Source organism: Oncorhynchus clarkii, chromosome 12 (assembly GCF_045791955.1).
Source record: "Oncorhynchus clarkii lewisi isolate Uvic-CL-2024 chromosome 12, UVic_Ocla_1.0, whole genome shotgun sequence".
Lineage (NCBI taxonomy): Eukaryota > Metazoa > Chordata > Actinopteri > Salmoniformes > Salmonidae > Oncorhynchus > Oncorhynchus clarkii.
This window is the reverse complement of record NC_092158.1, coordinates 20,747,002-20,764,395: the sequence shown is the minus strand read 5'-3', so window position 1 is coordinate 20,764,395 and position 17,394 is coordinate 20,747,002. Positions and strand designations below refer to the sequence as shown.

General features: G+C 45.1%; 1 protein-coding gene and 1 pseudogene across 1 annotated transcript; one reads left to right on the top strand and one right to left on the bottom strand.

Moving 5' to 3' along the window:
* The first annotated feature begins 166 nt into the window (after positions 1-166).
* LOC139421915 (rhodopsin-like) lies at positions 167-1,360 on the top strand. The gene has a single exon (XM_071173051.1). It carries the CDS (start codon positions 167-169, stop codon positions 1,358-1,360), a length of 1,194 nt encoding a protein of 397 aa, XP_071029152.1.
* Positions 1,361-2,521: 1,161 nt separating this feature from the next.
* On the bottom strand, positions 2,522-15,663 carry LOC139422865 (nuclear pore complex protein Nup155-like; annotated as a pseudogene).
* Between the last annotated feature and the right edge of the window lie 1,731 nt (positions 15,664-17,394).

The following is a 17,394-nucleotide window of genomic DNA, read 5'->3' as shown; positions in this document are numbered from 1 at the left end:
AATGAGCCTCATGTGTTCTCCAAGTACTGAAGACAAGAAATGTATAGCAAATGTGAGGTTGAGTCTCTAAGGACTTGTTGTGGGGTTGGACCTGAAGCATGATATTAACATCCCTTATATATGTTGAGCCATCAAATAAGGCTCAGACATAGATGCCTCAGGTGTGATGGATGCAAAGGATTGGATCGAAGCCTTAACCCGAGGGCTGATGTGCCTAGTAGGGATCCTGGGGAACAACTGGCTGGGTCTCCGCTCTCTCCCTGGACCTAAGTCCCATCTTCGCACCAACGAGCTCCTCTTCATCAACCTGGCTGTCTCCAACCTCATCACCAACTACCTGGTGGACCTCCCTGATACCATGGCTGACTTTGCTGGCCGCTGGTTCCTGGGGGAAGCCTACTGCGGTGTGTTCCGGTTCTGCTCGGACCTGTCGGAGACCAGCAGTATCTTCTCTACCTTGTTTATTAGTGTGTTCTGGTACCAGAAGCTGGTGGGCTCTCTGAAACGCGGAGGAGCTCCGGTCCAGCTGGACAGCCTCCGTCTCGTAGCCTGTCTCCTGGCTGGCAGCTGGACAGTGGCTGGGGTCTTCAGTGTTCCACACTTCTTCTTTGTCCAGGTGGACAGTGGGAATGAGAGCCAAAAGGACTGTATAGAAGTATTTCCCTCCCAAACTGCAAGGCAGACCTATGAGACATTGTATCTGACCCTCGCTAACGCCCTCCCCATCGCTGGTATAGTGTTCTCCAGCATCCAGATTGTGATCACTCTGCTAAGGAACCAGATGCGTATCAAGAGCCTGACTTCTGACCATCACAAGGGGACAGATAATGCTCTACCTAACCAGCGGGAGAAGATGGACATCTCAGAGAAATATGATGAAACAGGCATCAAGACATCTGATAAAGAGGCAGATTTACCAATAGTTGCTTCTCCAGATTTCCCTCAGAGTTCTAGAAACCAGAGGATTTCAGACATCCGCCCCAACCTGCCTGGTGCCTCCTGCTCTGTCCTACCTTGTGCAGGACCCTCTGTTGCACACAGCTCAATCAGTTCCCCCCTCTACCAGGTTGAGGTTGGTGAGAACAGAGTCAGAGCTTCACCCGATCTCCAGAGGACCTCCCAGCCTCCAGCTAAGCTCAGCCCAGGCACGCAGGTGAAGGCAGCCAAGAGCGTGGTGGCTGTGGCCACTGTGTTTGTGGTGTGCTGGGTGACCCACCTCTTACTGAGGATATCCAGCAACATCCACACGTCCTCCGTAGTGATGGAGGTGGCCAGCTACATCGCATCCTCTTACACCTGCATCATACCTTACATCTTCCTCTATGGAGTAAAGAAACTGTCTTGCTCCTGCAGAAGGTAGATAGATATGGTTATACACACATTGCTAATTTACTGGCATCAACCCAGACCCACTGCTACGTAGAACTGCTGCTTTTTAGGACATCTGTGTTGTCTGAAAATAAATTGAAATTAGATTGGCTAATCACCATGATTTCATTAGTGTAATTATACTACTGTAAACAAACAGGCAGTATATCCACATTTTTCTGGTCATGGCGGGGCTGCTCTGGTCTACTTATTGCCCCTGCCCAGCGGAGGGGTGGCTGACAATGCCTGGGTAGACGAACACACTCTATAAGTAGATAAGAACTGGCTGTTCCCTCTCGATTGAGCATGCCAGTGATCATGAAGGAACGAGAAAGCATGCTCACGTAACAGGGAACGCCCACTTAAGCAGACAGGAACCATGACCATTCTTTTCAATGGTAAACAGCCTGAGTGAACTGTATTATTTATCCATCTTTGATGTATATACTATCACATCTTAAGTGAACATCAGCAAACTCTAACTACTCTCTGAAAGATACAGCTAGGGTGGCAGGTAACCTAGCAGTTAGAACATTGGCCCAGCAACTGAAAGGTCGTTGGTTTGAATATCTGAACCGGCAACGTGAAAAATCTGTCAGTGTGCCGTTGAGCAAGATGCAACCCTATAAAAAACACATTTCACTGCACCTATCTGGTGTGTGACAAAACCTATTTTTGGCAATGGTGACAATCACAAGAATGTTAATGTTGTCAACCCTGTAGAATGTAAGCTACATAAAATACACTATAGATATTACATACTATAAAGTTTTTGTTAACAGCATTTCAACTTCAGGTGAGTTTAATTTAAGTGCTTCATGAGGTTGGGAAATCAATTCTGCATCTCTGGAGCAGAAGCTACTTTAATTATTTTGTTTCCAGCAAATTAAAATCAAAGGCCCGTGCCTGAGTACTTGGGAGAAAAACATCCAACAATAATTACTACGTTGCAGTGACAGCAACCAGCCCTGAGATACAATTATCCTCCATTAAGGGTAATTATGTCAACAAAAACAGCAGGGACACAAAGTATGAACCTTTAAGCTGGGGAACTTTGTTAATTGACAACTATGATGTTGGTCCTGCAGTCAAATCACTACAGTTACCATAAAATGGATCTCTGAAGATTCACTTGTACAAAAAGTGTGTTTTTATTATACTGAACAGGTTGCAGGTTTTATTATACTTAGAAATTATACAAAACTTTCAACCAAAGAAACTTGACAAATTTTAATGATTCAATTTGTAAAATATAAAATTGCATGCCTAAGTTGTCAGACTAAAGTCATTTGAACAGCACCATTATACAAGGCATGGATCAAGGACTTCTGGCATAACCACGATATCTCAGTTGAGTACACAATACATAAATCAGACAAACACTCAAATGCTACTTAACTAGTCAGCCCAAAGCAAACAGACTGTTCAAGGTGTCTGGTCATTTAGAAAAAGAGAAAATACAAACAAAACATGTAAAAGATGGGTTTAGTTGTCATTGTTGTTATAAGCCTTTGGCAGAAGAGAAGGCCTTCCGAGCGGAATATTTGGAGTACAAATATTCCCCTTTGTATTACAGAGGTTGATTTGTACAGACAAACCCAAATTCAAACAGCTTAACAAAGTCTTCTTGACATCTAAACTGGGGGGGGGGGGGGGGGGAATTAAAAGGGGCTTAAATGAGTGGAGGATGCTGTCTTAATCACAATGTCCATGTTACATCCTCAAATCACAATGTCCATGTTACATCCTCAAATCACAATGTCCATGTAACATCCTCAAATCACAATGTCCATGTTACATCCTCAAATCACAATGTCCATGTAACATCCTCAAATCACAATGTCCATGTAACATCCTCAAAACACAATGTCCATGTTACATCCTCAAATCACAATGTCCATGTTACATCCTCAAATCACAATGTCCATGTAACATCCTCAAATCACAATGTCCATGTAACATCCTCAAATCACAATGTCCATGTAACATCCTCAAATCACAATGTGCATGTTACATCCTCAAATCACAATGTCCATGTAACATCCTCAAATCACAATGTCCATCTAACACACGGCAATACTTATGACTCAATCATGGCATGTAGAGGGAAAGACATCAGCATATGGATTTAAGTTCAAACAAAATGACCAAGCCATCTGAGAGCAATCATGTAAGTGCATTTCTCCTCAACATACGTACATTCAATACTTTACCCACATGAGAAGAACAGTAACTCCATGATGTGGATTTAAATGAAGATCCCATCCTTGTAAAGTATTGTACTCTCATTCGGTGTCTGAACAACAGTTCATGTTGTTTTCCCAACATACATTTTTGTGAGAACACCACAATTCCCTCAGCCACCAATAAGTGGTTGTCCTAACCTCTTAACATAACTTCTAGGCTTTTGTTCAAAACAAAATGCATACTGTACTTATTTTATAAGTTAAAAACAGGATGTAAAACATCTGAAGATAGGGGTGTAGAGCGAGCTGGTCAATACACCCCTCTTCATGAGAAATGTGGGGGTGTTAATCCTTCGAGATGTAACTGCAGTCAGAGACCAAACTGTTCAATGTCACGCCACTATCAGAAATCAGCCACAACAGAAGATATAGAGAGGAAGGGAAAAGTTCAAATCATGTTATTCACAACTGTAAACCTCTATCAATCTTGAGGTCTCTGTATTTAGCACTCCAAAAGTTGCAGTGTCTCAATCTGTCCCTTTAATTGAGGATCCTCCTGTGACCCCTGGAGACCTCCTTAGTGAGCTTTCTCCAGCTTGGCCTGCAGGGCCTTGAAGTTGCCGATGGTGAGCTGCAGGGCAGAGTTGGGACTCAGGGACTGCAGCTCCACCAGGTAACCACAGATGTTATCCAGACACATTAGTGAACCGCCGTCTGAAAGGGACAGAGAGAAATATGAGTAAGACAGTGCATATTAAACACATTTCACAAACACTTACATTCTCATTACTATGTAAACAGGTTGATATGTTTCCAAATAAGGAGCATTTCTAATGGAGACAGGAGAAAAGGTTAACACTTGGTGGTGGGTTAGTTACCGGTCATATGTTGGTACTTTGCTGGGATCCTCCACGTATCCTGACAGCAGCACATGGATACACTACCAGGTGGAGAGGCTTCTTTAGACGCTGCCAACACGGATCCTGGGATACACACAGCCAGAGTTGGAGACATCCAGTATTAAGTGTACAGCGCCATTCCTTATTAAATAATGCTAAATCTGAAATTCATTATAACCCTTTATTATTAAGGGCATCTATTCATATCAAGGGGGGAGGGGGGGTAGCATATGAACATGTCATAAGCCCTGATTCTATATACATTTTATTACAGGAAATTACCCGTAGCCTCCTGACAAAATGTGTAGAATAGCAGGAAATTAGCTATGAAATAGCCAAAAAAAAAATAATCTCTGCCCCAAGGCGACAAAATAATCCAATAAATAAAATAATTGGGGGGAGCCGTGCTCAGACCTTGCGGGGTACTCCGCAAAACTGCACTACGCTACTGCTCGTATCCTATGCCTGCCCCACTGCTCGTATCCTATGCCTGCCAGCTGTAATTGCCACTCAGGGATGAATAAAGTTTATGAAATTGAATTGAGAGATATACACCCGTGTCTTGAAGATTTGGTCGTAGACCTCCAGCAGACAGGGCAGCTGTAAGCCTATCTCCTGCATGGTGAACGTGACGAAGCCCACATCCCAGTTCAGACGACACACCTCCTGTTCCAAAAACTTCACCAGAAATTCTGGGTGCACAAGACAGACTAGCGACATTAAACAATTTGCACATGCAACAGATCTCTGTAGTCCAATAGCAGACAAGCTACGACAGGCCACAGCGTTAGTGGACAATTAGGCAAAACACAGATTACACTTCCAGTCCTTACAGAGACACACCGTAGAGACATACTATGCATGTTGACTTCATGAATTGCTGATGTAATTACACTAAGTGGGGATGTTTTACATACAGGAAAATCTGTAGAGAAATCATGGAGTAAATAGATGGAAAGTAGACTTTGGGGTTTTACCTAGAGGGAAGTATCTGGGTGTTCCAGCATAGATCTTTCCAAGAGACACCAGTTTGAGATTCAGAGCTCTCATTCTGTCAGCTGGACTCATGGCCAAACTGTCACCAAGCTCTGGAACAAATAGAAAAAGTAATTTAGGGTATTTGGAAATGGAAGCCCTTTATCTACTTCCCCTGAGTTAGATCATCTCATGGATATTTATTATTTTTATTTATCTGTTATTTTACCAGGTAAGTTGACTGAGAACACATTCTCATTTGCAGCAACGACCTGGGGAATAGTTACAGGGGAGAGGAGGGGGATGAATGAGCCGATTGTAAACTGGGGATTATTAGGTGACCGTGATGGTTTGAGGTTCAGATTGGGAATTTAGCCAGGACACCGGGGTTAACACCCCTACTCTTACGATAAGTGCCATGGGATCTTTAATGACCGCAGAGAGTCAGGACACCCGTTTAACATCCCATCCGAAAGACGGCACCCTACACAGGGCAGTGTCCCCAATCACTGGCCAGGGGCATTGGGATATTTTTTTAGACCAGAGGAAAGAGTGCCTCCTACTGGCCCTCCAACACCACTTCCAGCAGCATCTGGTCTCCCATCCAGGACAAACCCTGCTTAGCTTCAGAAGCAAGCCAGCAGTGGTATGCAGGGTGGTATGCTGCTGGCATATAATTTTTATGGTTTACAGGAACAGCTAGCATTCTGCAATTGCACTAACGTTAGTTAGCAACTTCCTTCAAACTGCATGCATAGACATAAAAATGGTATCCACGATGCCAAAATCCTGAATTGTCCCTTTAAGAAATAGTTCAGAATGCAATAGACGGTTCTAAAAGACCAAAGTGTCAGAGACAAACAAGTGGGATGGCATCAGGTGCTACCATGTGTATTTGTCTGTACACACCTTTCTCCATGACCTCCTGCCACAGAGAGTGCACCAGGATGCACCAGAGTGCACCAGGACTCTGGTGCATGATGGCCAGCTTGCATTCAGACAACCGGAAGTGATCTGCAAACTCCCTATATAGCTAGATTGGAGGACAAAGGATAGAGTATTAAAAAAAAAACTATTAGAGTCAAGGATAATGTTAGATATTCATGCACTGTTACCTTGGTGATGTCCATAAGCTCTGAATCCAGTTGTGACACGGCTCCCTGTACAGAGGGATGCTGGGTGTACTGTCTGCTCAGAGTATCCTGGATCTGGACCTGAATACGGACCACCTGGGAGGGATGAAACCATATCAGCTTGAGTAAAAAATAAAAAAAACATCCAAGCTGTATCAAAGGGTGAAAAATCTAAAAACCTAATACATTTCAAGAATAGAGCTAGAATCTCTCCTCCCCGTACCTCCATCTTCTCCTCCAGTTGGTGCAGGAACTCCCCCTCAGCTCCCTGGGCAGAGATGCAGGAGGAGCTCTTAGCTGACAGGATGGCCTTGGAGATGTACTCCAGCCTCTGCTTCAGTGAGATCTCAGTACTGAACAAACAGAAACGACACATTTAACATTGCTCAGAATCAACAAGAATGAGGACATTTTCATGACTGTTGGAGAGGATAAAAATAAAAGCCATTTAGCCGACACTTATCCAAAGGACTTAAATCACGTGTCTACATGTTTTTTTTTTTGTTATGCGTGTCCCCAGAGGGAATCGATCCTTAGCCTTGTTAGCACCGTGCTCTACCAACTGAGCAACACAGGACCAGTGTGCGCAAATGGCCCATCATGTATAAAGACTCAGCCTGTTAGGCCTTTTACCTGAGCATGTCCGCAAGCCTAGCCAGGACGTGAGCTGCCTTCCCAAAGCTGCGACTCTTCTCATAGTATCTCCACAGCAGGTCCATGTTCCACACCTTACTCTGCTCCTGTTTGATCATGTGCATCAGGTGTTCCTCCAGGTAAGGAGAGTTCACCTGGATAGACCACACAGACAGAGTGTGAGGATAATATTAAACCACCAGGCCACACAATAAAAGACCAGTTAAATGAAATACAAAAACAATTCAGAACTAGGCATCTCAGGCTGTGACTGCAGGACAATGCCAGAAGGTTCTTACCTCCAGAAGCTTGTCGGTGAGGTCAGCCTGTATAAGCCAGTTGTAGAGGGCTTTGTGGAAGAGTTCATCCTGTGACCTCTGGGCCAGACAAATAATCTGCTCAAACTACCAGGGAGAAAGAACATCATGATCAGCTTATTCATGAATTGAGGCCAAAATCTTGGAACTAACACACATTCACATAAAAAAATAATAATAAGTAAACAAAATCTTGCTATTGCCATTAGGGGCAAGTCTCCTCCCAGCAGCACTCACATGGGCGGTGGCATCCTTGTTGCTCAGCATGTTAGGGTCAGAGGTCATGACAAGGGGTCTTGGCTGCTTAGGGACGCTGGGAGACTGAGGTGCAGCTTTACTTTGGTTCACCAGCTCCTGTATGGTGTCTGTGATACACTTATAACATGACAATCTACATGAGGAGAGGGGGTGGTCAGTCGATGTAAGCACAAAGGAGAAAATAAAGGGCCAGGATATCCCTTAACAGATATCTATTACCACAGTATTTCATATTCAATGTGAACAGGTAGTAGGTTACCTCTCCTGGAAGGCCAGTGCTCCAGTCTGATCCTCCTCTGGCTCTCCGTTCTTATAGAAGTGAGGTCCCAGCCTCTGAGGATCCTTCTTATCCGCTGCAGTTAGGCACAGCTCCAGCACTCCCTCATAGAAACGCACTGAGAGGGAGAGAAACATTGTTAGCATCCATCCACACAGTAAGCATTGAGTAATATTTGCATGGTCCAATGTTAAAGGGAAATTTCAAAGTTCCAAATGTATGTTCACCTCCAGCCCCACCCCAAAATCAACATATGTGAAAATGGCATATTTCTGTGTTTGTGGGGGGGGGGGTAGATAAGCGTTGTGATTTTAACCAATGATGTGTAGGCATTGTCTACTAATTGGTTGATGATGTCATTGGAAACACTTATCTTCCTCTATCTTTTTGACTACAAAACATAGAAACATGCCATTCTCACATGTTTATGTTTGGGTGGTCTTGGAGATTATGACTATGGAGATGAAAAATCGTTACAATTTTCCTTCATCTTATTTTCTTACTGGTCTGGTCATACTGGACCAAAAATAATTTATACTGGCCCGGACATGGTGTAGTTTCTAAATGCATTGGGGTCATGCAGGGTCTCTAGGTTGGCATGCTCTCTCTCTATATGCAGCTATTATTGGCTACATTTAATTATTAATGATATGTATAAAAAGCTGCGTAGTATAATTGTGCAAGGGAAGGCATTAGTCTATTCTTTAGAATTGCATTAGTTTGTTTAAGTGTCATTTCAAGAATATTTTTTTATACATCTCATATTAGGACACTTCCCCTTTAAGACAACTGTGTTCCAAAAGAGCTAGACCTAGCTACAGTAGGCTAGCTGAGACAAATGCTAATGTCTTTTTACAGCTTTCATTTGCAGACCAGCAACAGTAGCATGTTCACTATTGAAGGTTTACTTCTGTAAATACCTTTCCTTAACTAAAATAAATAAGCTGAGCGAGTAGATTGATGGCATCAACTCATGTACGGCTCGAGAAGTTGTGACTCGGGGGAGCGTGGTGGTGCTTGAATGAACAGCCAATCATATTGCTCAAATAGAAATAGCATGACTTTGTTTTTACTGGCTCCGGGCCAGTATGATGGCAGCCTTACCCTGTCTGTACTGGGAGCAGACCAGTAGCAGGTCTGTGTGATGGCTGATCAGCTGGTAGAGCTGTAGTGACTCTCTGTGTTCTCTCCTTATCTGTCCTAGTCTGGATCTGTCTGGAGCCCTGCAGCAACTCATTAGCCTGGGAAGGAGACATTCAGTTCTCAGGTACTGTTATACAGGGAGAAACGAGGGCAGTGGATGCTACCAAAGTCTGCCCACAGACTAAAATCTGATGCAATGTCTGTTGTACATCATCCGTCATATAGGGGGAAAAAAAACGGGTGTGAGTATACTCTACCTTTGAGCAGATGCTGTCGTCACTGCTGTACAGTAGGGGGCAGATGTCTCTGAGGTGGGTGCTTATGGCATCTACAGAGGCAAAGTCTCTGATGTAGACGTTGATGAGGCCTGTGATCAGGGCTCCGGTCAGCACCCGACCCCGGATCACCACGTCCTTAAAACTCACCCCCTTCATCTGGTCCTGGAACTCCTAGAACACAAGGCACAGGGGTTATAAACAGGATACAAGAGAAACATCTTGACTAAATACTTGGACGATTAAACAATGGGATGAATCAGTCAGTGATTGTGCTATCAATGTATTCCTGCACATCCTGAACATCCAGCGCTGGTTTCCCCGGGCACCGATTAAACCTGGTCTTAGATTAAAAATCAATCCCAATGGAGAGTACCTTGGGTAGTTCAGAGACAATGAGGCTGAACTGGTGGTCACACAGCAGCTTCCACAGGGCCAGGGTCTGACAGGAGCGATGCACCCACCAGCTGCTGGATACCCTACATCTTCTCATAGACCTGAGCCTCGGCTGGGGAAGGGGAAAGGATAAAAATAAGGATTAGACAGTCGGAGACCATAAAATAATTCAAGAACAGTGTGTTCTTAATAGTGTTATGATTATACTCAGTAAACTGCTCCTTGATGTGGATGGCAGTTTACCTTTAACACCCACACATTACTTGCCGTGGTACTTCCTCTGGAGTTCCTGCTGAACTTGCTGAGAACTGGCTCCTCCATCAGGCCGCATGAACCCTAGCAGCCGCTGCTGCAGATTGGCTGGTGAGCTAAAACTGTAGAGCATCAGATGCCATTCAAACCGTATTTATTTCACCTGATGACCATAGAAGTGTAGCTATATTTTCTATAAAGTAGCCAGCCCAGGACTTGGCCACAGGGAGAAGCAGGGCCCAAGGGTCTGTCTTACCTGGCTGTACCCAGAGACGAGGGGCTGAACTGGGAGTTCTTATACAGGAAGTCCTTCAGACCACGGAGCTCCAGAAGAACTGACTCCAGATCAGATGAGCTGGCTGTGCTCTCCAACTGGGAGAGCGAGATTGACCGTCATCATCAAATTAACTTGCAAAGGAAGACTAATTTGTGGTTTATGTAATACTCACAATACTGACAGCCTGATTTCCTTTCATGACGATCTTCTCAATAGCAAGACTCCCGTCCCAGATATTACTGTTAATCAATAAGTTAACTTAATCAAGTGACTCAAGCCATAAGTGACACATTCATGTTTGAGTCCAGTACAAAAAAGTAGAGATAGTTCACCCAAATAAAAATTATAATATCAGTAACATGACTTGAATAGGATTTGTGCCACAAATGCTAATAAACTAAAGCATGGATTGATGTCATACCTAGTCCAAAAGACTGCTTACAGGGTAAGGACACCAACATATCATTTTGTAATTTGGGTGAACTATCCGTTTAAACATGCCAGAAAATTGTATTTCCCCAGTTGGAGGTGAGGCCCGAGTACCATACAGTGCGTTGTCCAGCTGAGGTGACTCACCCCAGTATGGAGGTGAGACCTGAGTACCGTACGTTGTCCAGCTGAGGTGACTCACCCCAGTATGGAGGTGAGACCTGAGTACCGTACGTTGTCCAGCTAAGGTGACTTACCCCAGTATGGAGGTGAGACCTGAGCAACGTACTAGTGAGGTGACTCACCCCAGTATACGTGTGAAGTAGACACCGATGCCGTTGTGCTTCCCTGAGAAGACCACCTCTGGCCCAGAGGACAAGCCAGAAATGGGGGCGGAGGGCATGTCTGGTACATGGGGCGTAGACACACTCTGGGGCATCATACCTGAGATATTGTTGTCAATGGCAAAAAACACACACACATTAAAAACACTCAAGTAATTCACTCAATGTTGCCAATATTCAGTGGGTGAATGTGTCAGTGGAGGCTGCTGAGGGGAGGAATAATGCTTGGAATGGAGTCAATGGAATGGTAACAAAAAATGTGGTTGATACCATTCCATTGACTGTTCAGTACTGATGACTGCAAGGTACTCTGCAATCATATGGAGGAAAATGAGGGTAGTGTACCTGGAGCCGGTGTAGTTAGGAAACTAGGGTTAGGAATGGGGCTGCTACCAACAGACATATGGGATCCTATAAATACAACAGGCAGGGAGTCAGACAAGTGATGCAGACAGACAACTTCTCAAATCTGTACAACTTACACAAGGGATTTCCACTACGACATTGCCATGTTACAACAAATGGGAATTCATATAATGCTAAAGTGCTACAAGTACAAATCCTTCCTCAGATGCCCCTCACCTGGTACAGGAGAGCCGAACAGCGCTCCAATGCTGCTAGGAGCAGAATGAGCCGAGGGGAACCTCATCTGAGCCTCTCCTCCATACCTAAAGAAGGCTCTGGTGGCCCACTGAGACACCTCTCTGTCACAGGCAGCACTGGAACAGGACAGAATCAGAGCAGTGGCACATGCCTGGTCCTCCTGAGGAGAGAGGATTAGATCAATAAACAGAGAAATAAAGACTGTGTTTAGGGGTACTTGCACTAACAAGACATTGAGGAATGAGATTCATACCCTGTGCAGTTTGAAGCAGCGTTCGACTTCTTCACTCTCTCCACCAGTACCGCACACCAGTAGGTGGCGCAGCTGGTCCACCGGCCGCAACTTGTGGAATATGTGACTTCCCTGAAAGACCATGATTAACAACAAGTTTATAGATTTTTGCCTTTGTTCACAAAATTACAGACAGGACTGAACAAGTTTCATCAACTGTGTGAATTTACAGTGCCATTCACACGGTATAAAATAAACTGTAAAATCTTGACTGTACCTTGGCAGAGATAAGGACAAACTTCTGTGGAGGGACATTGTGTTGCTGCACCACGACAGGAGTGTCAGTGAGGGGAACCTGGTCCTTATTCAGGGGGGTAGAGATTTTAGGTGCTTTCTCCTCCTCGATGGCACATAGCGCCCAGGAGTGGCCATCTACATTGGACATCATCAGTTTTCGTGTTGTCATTATGGGGTATTTTTTGCAGATTTATGGAGATATTCTAAATATATATATATATTTAGAATAAGGCTGTAACATAACAAAATGTGGAAAAAGTCAAGCATACCTGAATACGTTCCGAATGCACTGTAGGTGGTATTTTTCAAAACGGGTATCTTCTACATGTAAGTAACAAAAATTGACACAGCAACTGCAGATTGACCATTTAACTAGGGCGATGCTCGAGAATCAATTATAAAAGGATCGCATTGGAGGCTCGTGGGAGGAGCTATAGGAGGATGGGCTCATTGTAAATGGCTGGAATGGAATTAATAGAACTGATTGAAACGTGTGATTTCCATAGGTTTGATACCATTCCAGCCATAACAATGAGCAAGTCCTCCTATAGCTCCTCCAACCAGACTCCACTGCAGGATAGCATAGAGACTACAGTGGCTTTACCTTTGATGTACAGAGCCTTGTGGACCTTAGCAGGTTTCTGCAGGGTGGAGGAGGCAGAGAAGCCTGGAGGCAGACGGACATGGACCAGAGCTAGCAGAATAGGGCGTGCCGCTGGGTGCTTGGCATGCGGTGGGGCAAAGGGAGTAGTGCTGAAGTAGAGACGCACTCCTAGAAGCACAGATAGAGAGCTACAGTAAGGTCTTTGTTTTCATTACAGGATAAGTGTCTACAATGTCAGTCCGTCTCCTTACCGGTGTTAGTGACAGCCAACAGGTGGCAGTCAGAGGACTCAAATCTGTCTATCACAGATCTGTACGATGGGTTTAAACACAGAGCGATCAATGTTCCTATAGAGAGATAAAATAAATCGATTAATTTGACCTGTTCTTAAGCAGTGATAACCTTTGACCAGGGAGTTTTTCTACATCTGCATTGCTTGCTCTTTTAGGCTGGGTTTCTGTATAGAACTTTGTGACATTGGCTGATGTAAAAAGGGCTTGAAGTACATTGTATTGATTGCCCATTCACTAGCCCTCCGGATATTATCCAGAGGTGAGGAGTAGCAGACCGACCTGGCAATGTTTCCTGCTGCAGCCGCGATGGAGCTCTGTGACATGGCCGCCACACGGCTCAGACCCTGCCCATCTGCACCCAGGTCATACACCTGGAACACGCAGCAGCTTTATACTCAAGGTCCTATTCAGAAGAACCTTTTCAAATGTCTGACAAAGTTCTAACCAATGCAATGTCATTCTGCAAATACTCACACATATGGATGTTTACTACAGTGCTACCATTCAAATTGTTAAACTCTTATGGGTTATATACCTGTAGAACCCCCTTCTCTGAGCAGGTGAAGAGAGTGTTACGGGAGTTGTCAATGGCAATCTGCACTACCGGGTCTGTGGAGCACAAAGATAGAAATGTGATGTCAAATTTAATTTAAGAACTAGAGCATAACACAAGAACGTTCCAACTCCACAAGGAGCCTGAAAATTATCCTTACCATCCTCAGAGAAGGAGAACTGGAGCAGAGAGGGGACGAGGAAGGACAGGCTGCTTTTGGAGTGGTTAATCTTCCTGCAGCATTAGCTGAACCAGCCTGCCTCGGCCTGGTAGGCTACCTCATATAGGCAGCCATCTTTCCCTGCCAGGAAGATGCGTCCCAGATCAGTGGAGGTGATGGCCAGGTGGTAGGTGTTGTCTGTGGGGATGGAGTACAGCGGGTCTGGGAGCAACTGTATCCCTCCAGACATGCTGTCATTCAACACTGAGAGAGGGAGAGGAAAGAGATTAGATGAAAGACATTTCTGAAGTAGCCCATGGTGGGTCAATACGAATACCAACAACACAACCATGTCAATATAAACCAAATCAACCAATTTCATAACTGTTGCTGAATTGATGACACCAGGGGTATTGTATTATGTCTAGCGTGTGTGGTTCAGGTATAAGGGTCATCATTACTCACCTGCCTGAGCTTTAGGGAAGCTGAGCCCCAGGATCACCACATCCACAGGAGTGGCTAAGACCAACAGGAAGTGGATGTGTGGCTGGAAAATCCCTGCAGGAAAAATTTTATCCAGTGGGTTAAGTTAAGCCAAACACCTACAAAGCTGTTGTGACTTCGAATACAGGAAACACAGCTCAGGTAAGAGTTATGCAATTTGACCTGCTTTAGGTTTGACCAGCCCCACGGACAAGGTGTTTCACTGAGCCCGTCAAAATATGCAACATCCCCCCTGTAGCACAGACAAGAGACAGAGACAGTGAAAATGGGTCCATGATTTCTGCTACTGGATAAAGTGACTTTATTTAGGAGTGCTTGGTACTCACCCATCCTCATAATTCCACATGAAGATATCGTTGTCAATGGTGAGCCACGCCCGACAGATTTCAGGAATAACTCCCATCATACAATTGCACTGCATATCTGTTAGGGGGAGGTTAAGGGCTAGGCAACTTGTCTGAAGTGGTAGTTAGTTTTACATAGTTCATATAACCCTGCACCGGCACTTCTGAGTTCAGCTGGTGAGACCTAGGGAGAATCTCAATTGCATACTCAAGATACTCAATTGCATACTCGCATCCTTGACCCATTCTCAAAACCCATTGGAGAAGTTCAGAGAAGAGGAACCTCTGGCTTTCTAGTCCAATAGGTTTTGAGAAGGAGATGAGGAGAGAGGACGCAAGGAGTATGCAATTGAGATCTTTCCCAAGACACAGCTCCCTCTGTATATTATCTGAAAAGGATTCGGCTGAATTGCTCCACCACCTCAGGTGGTAGGGGAACCCTGCAGACTGCACTGAGCTCAGGGAGGTTTGGCAAACTGAGCAGCCCAGGTTCCTGAAGAGGGTAGTCTATGTCCGACCCCCCAGACAAAGATGGCATGTCTGCAACAGAGGGGGGAGAGCAAAAAATTAAAATCACCTTAGCACAATTTGGAAAGTGATGTAAGCGTCGAAACGTGGCTGTAGTCTCCCTAGAGACAGTAAGAAGGTTACAGCCAAGTATTATGGCTAGAATGACCTGTGAGATATATCGATTTGACAAACTTGAACAACATACAAACTTGCACCATTGATCACTTGACCTACTGTGACAGGGGACATTAAGAAGCTCTGAGAGGTCAGGGAAGCAGCGGTCTTCCTGAAGGTGTCGGTCTATGATCCGACCAGAGCTCTCCAGCGCTTCGGCAAGGGCAGCAGCAGGACTGCAGGGTCCTAAGGCGGACGGCATCTCTGACACTGAGCGACTGATGAGATTCACCTGAGAAGATGGAAAGAATATTTCAAATCAAATGTGTCACATGCACCGAATACAACAGGTGTAGGTAGACCTTACAGGGAAATGCCTACTTACAAGCCCTTAACCAACAATGCAGTTACGAAAATATATATTTTTTTAGAAATAACAAATAATTAAAGAGCAGCAGTAAATCATTGTGGGGCTATACACAGGGGGTACAGGTAGAGTCAATGTGTGGGGGCACTGGTGTCGAGGTAATATGTACATTTAGGTAGAGTGATTCAAGTGAATATGCATCGACAATAACAGAGTAGCAGCAGCAGCGTAGGAGGAGGGGGGACAATGCAAATAATCTGGGTAGCCATTTGATTAGTTGTTCAGGAGTCTTATAGCTTGGGGGTAGAAGCTGTTTAGAAGCCTCTTGGACCGAGACTTGACGCTCCGGTACCGCTTGCTGTGCGGTAGCAGAGCGAACAGTCTGACTTGGCAATTTTTAGGGTCTTCCTCAAACACCGCCTGATAGAGGTCCTGTATTGGGCCGTACGCACTACTTTCTGTAGTGCGTTGCGGTCGGAGGCCGAGCAGTTGCCATACCAGGCAGTGATGCAACCCGTCAGGATGCTCTCGATGGTGCAGGTGTAGAACCTTTTGAGGATCTAAGGACCCATGCCAAATCTTTTCAGTCTCCTGAGTGGGAATAGGTTTTGTTGTGCCGTCTTCACAACTGTCTTGGTGTGCTTGGACCATGTTAGTTTGTTGGTGATGTGGCCGCCGATGAGAAAGGTGGCGTGCTCAGTCCTCCTTTTCCAGTAGTGCACAATCATCTTTGTTTTGATCACGTTGAGGGAGAGGTTGTTATCCTGGCACCACACAGTCAGGTCTCTGACCGCCTCACTATAGGCGGTCTCGTCATTGTCGGTGATCAGGCCTACCACTGTTGTGTCACCGGCAAACTTAATGGTGTTGGAGTCGTGCAGTCATGAGTGACCAGGGAGTACAGGAGGGGACTGAGCACCCAAGCCTGTTGAGGATCAGCGTGGCGGATGTCGTTACCTACCCTTACCACCCGGGGGCAGCCCGTCAAGAAGTCCAGGATCCAGTTGCAGAGGGAGGCGTTTAGTCCCAGGGTCCTTAGCTTAGTGATTAGATTTGAGGGTACTATGTGGTTGAACGCTGAGCTGTAGTCAATGAATAGCATTCTCACATAGGTGTTCCTTTTGTCCAGGTGTGAAAGGGGTAGATGCAATCTCTATTGCACACATCTGTGGATCTGTTTGTGTGCGGTACGCAAATTGGAGTGGCTCTAGGGTTTCTGGGATAATGGTGTTGATGTGAGCCATGACTAGCCTTTCAAAGCACTTCATGGCTACAGATGTGAGTGCTACGGGTAGGAAGCAGTCATTTAGGCAGGTAACCTTAGCGTTTAGGCACAGAGAATGTTGGTATGACAAACTCAGACAGGGAGAGGTTGAAAATGTCAATGAAGACACTTGCCAGTTGGTCAGCGAAAGCTCAGAGTACACGTCCTGGTAATATGTCTGGCCCTGCGGCCTTGTGAATGTTGACCTGTTTAAAAGGTCTTACTCACGTCGGCTGTGGTGAGCTTGATCACAGTCTTCCGGAACAGCTGGTGCTCTCATGCATGTTTCAGTGTTACTTGCCTAGAAGCGAGCATAGAAGTTATTTAGCTTGTCTTGCAGGCTCGCGTCACTGGGCAGCTCTCGGCTGTGCTTCCCTTTGTAGTCTA

What these genes read in the sequence shown, in the direction of transcription:
- LOC139421915 (XM_071173051.1), top strand. Translation starts at nt 167, where the DNA reads ATGGATGCAAAGGATTGGATCGAAGCCTTAACCCGAGGGCTGATGTGC.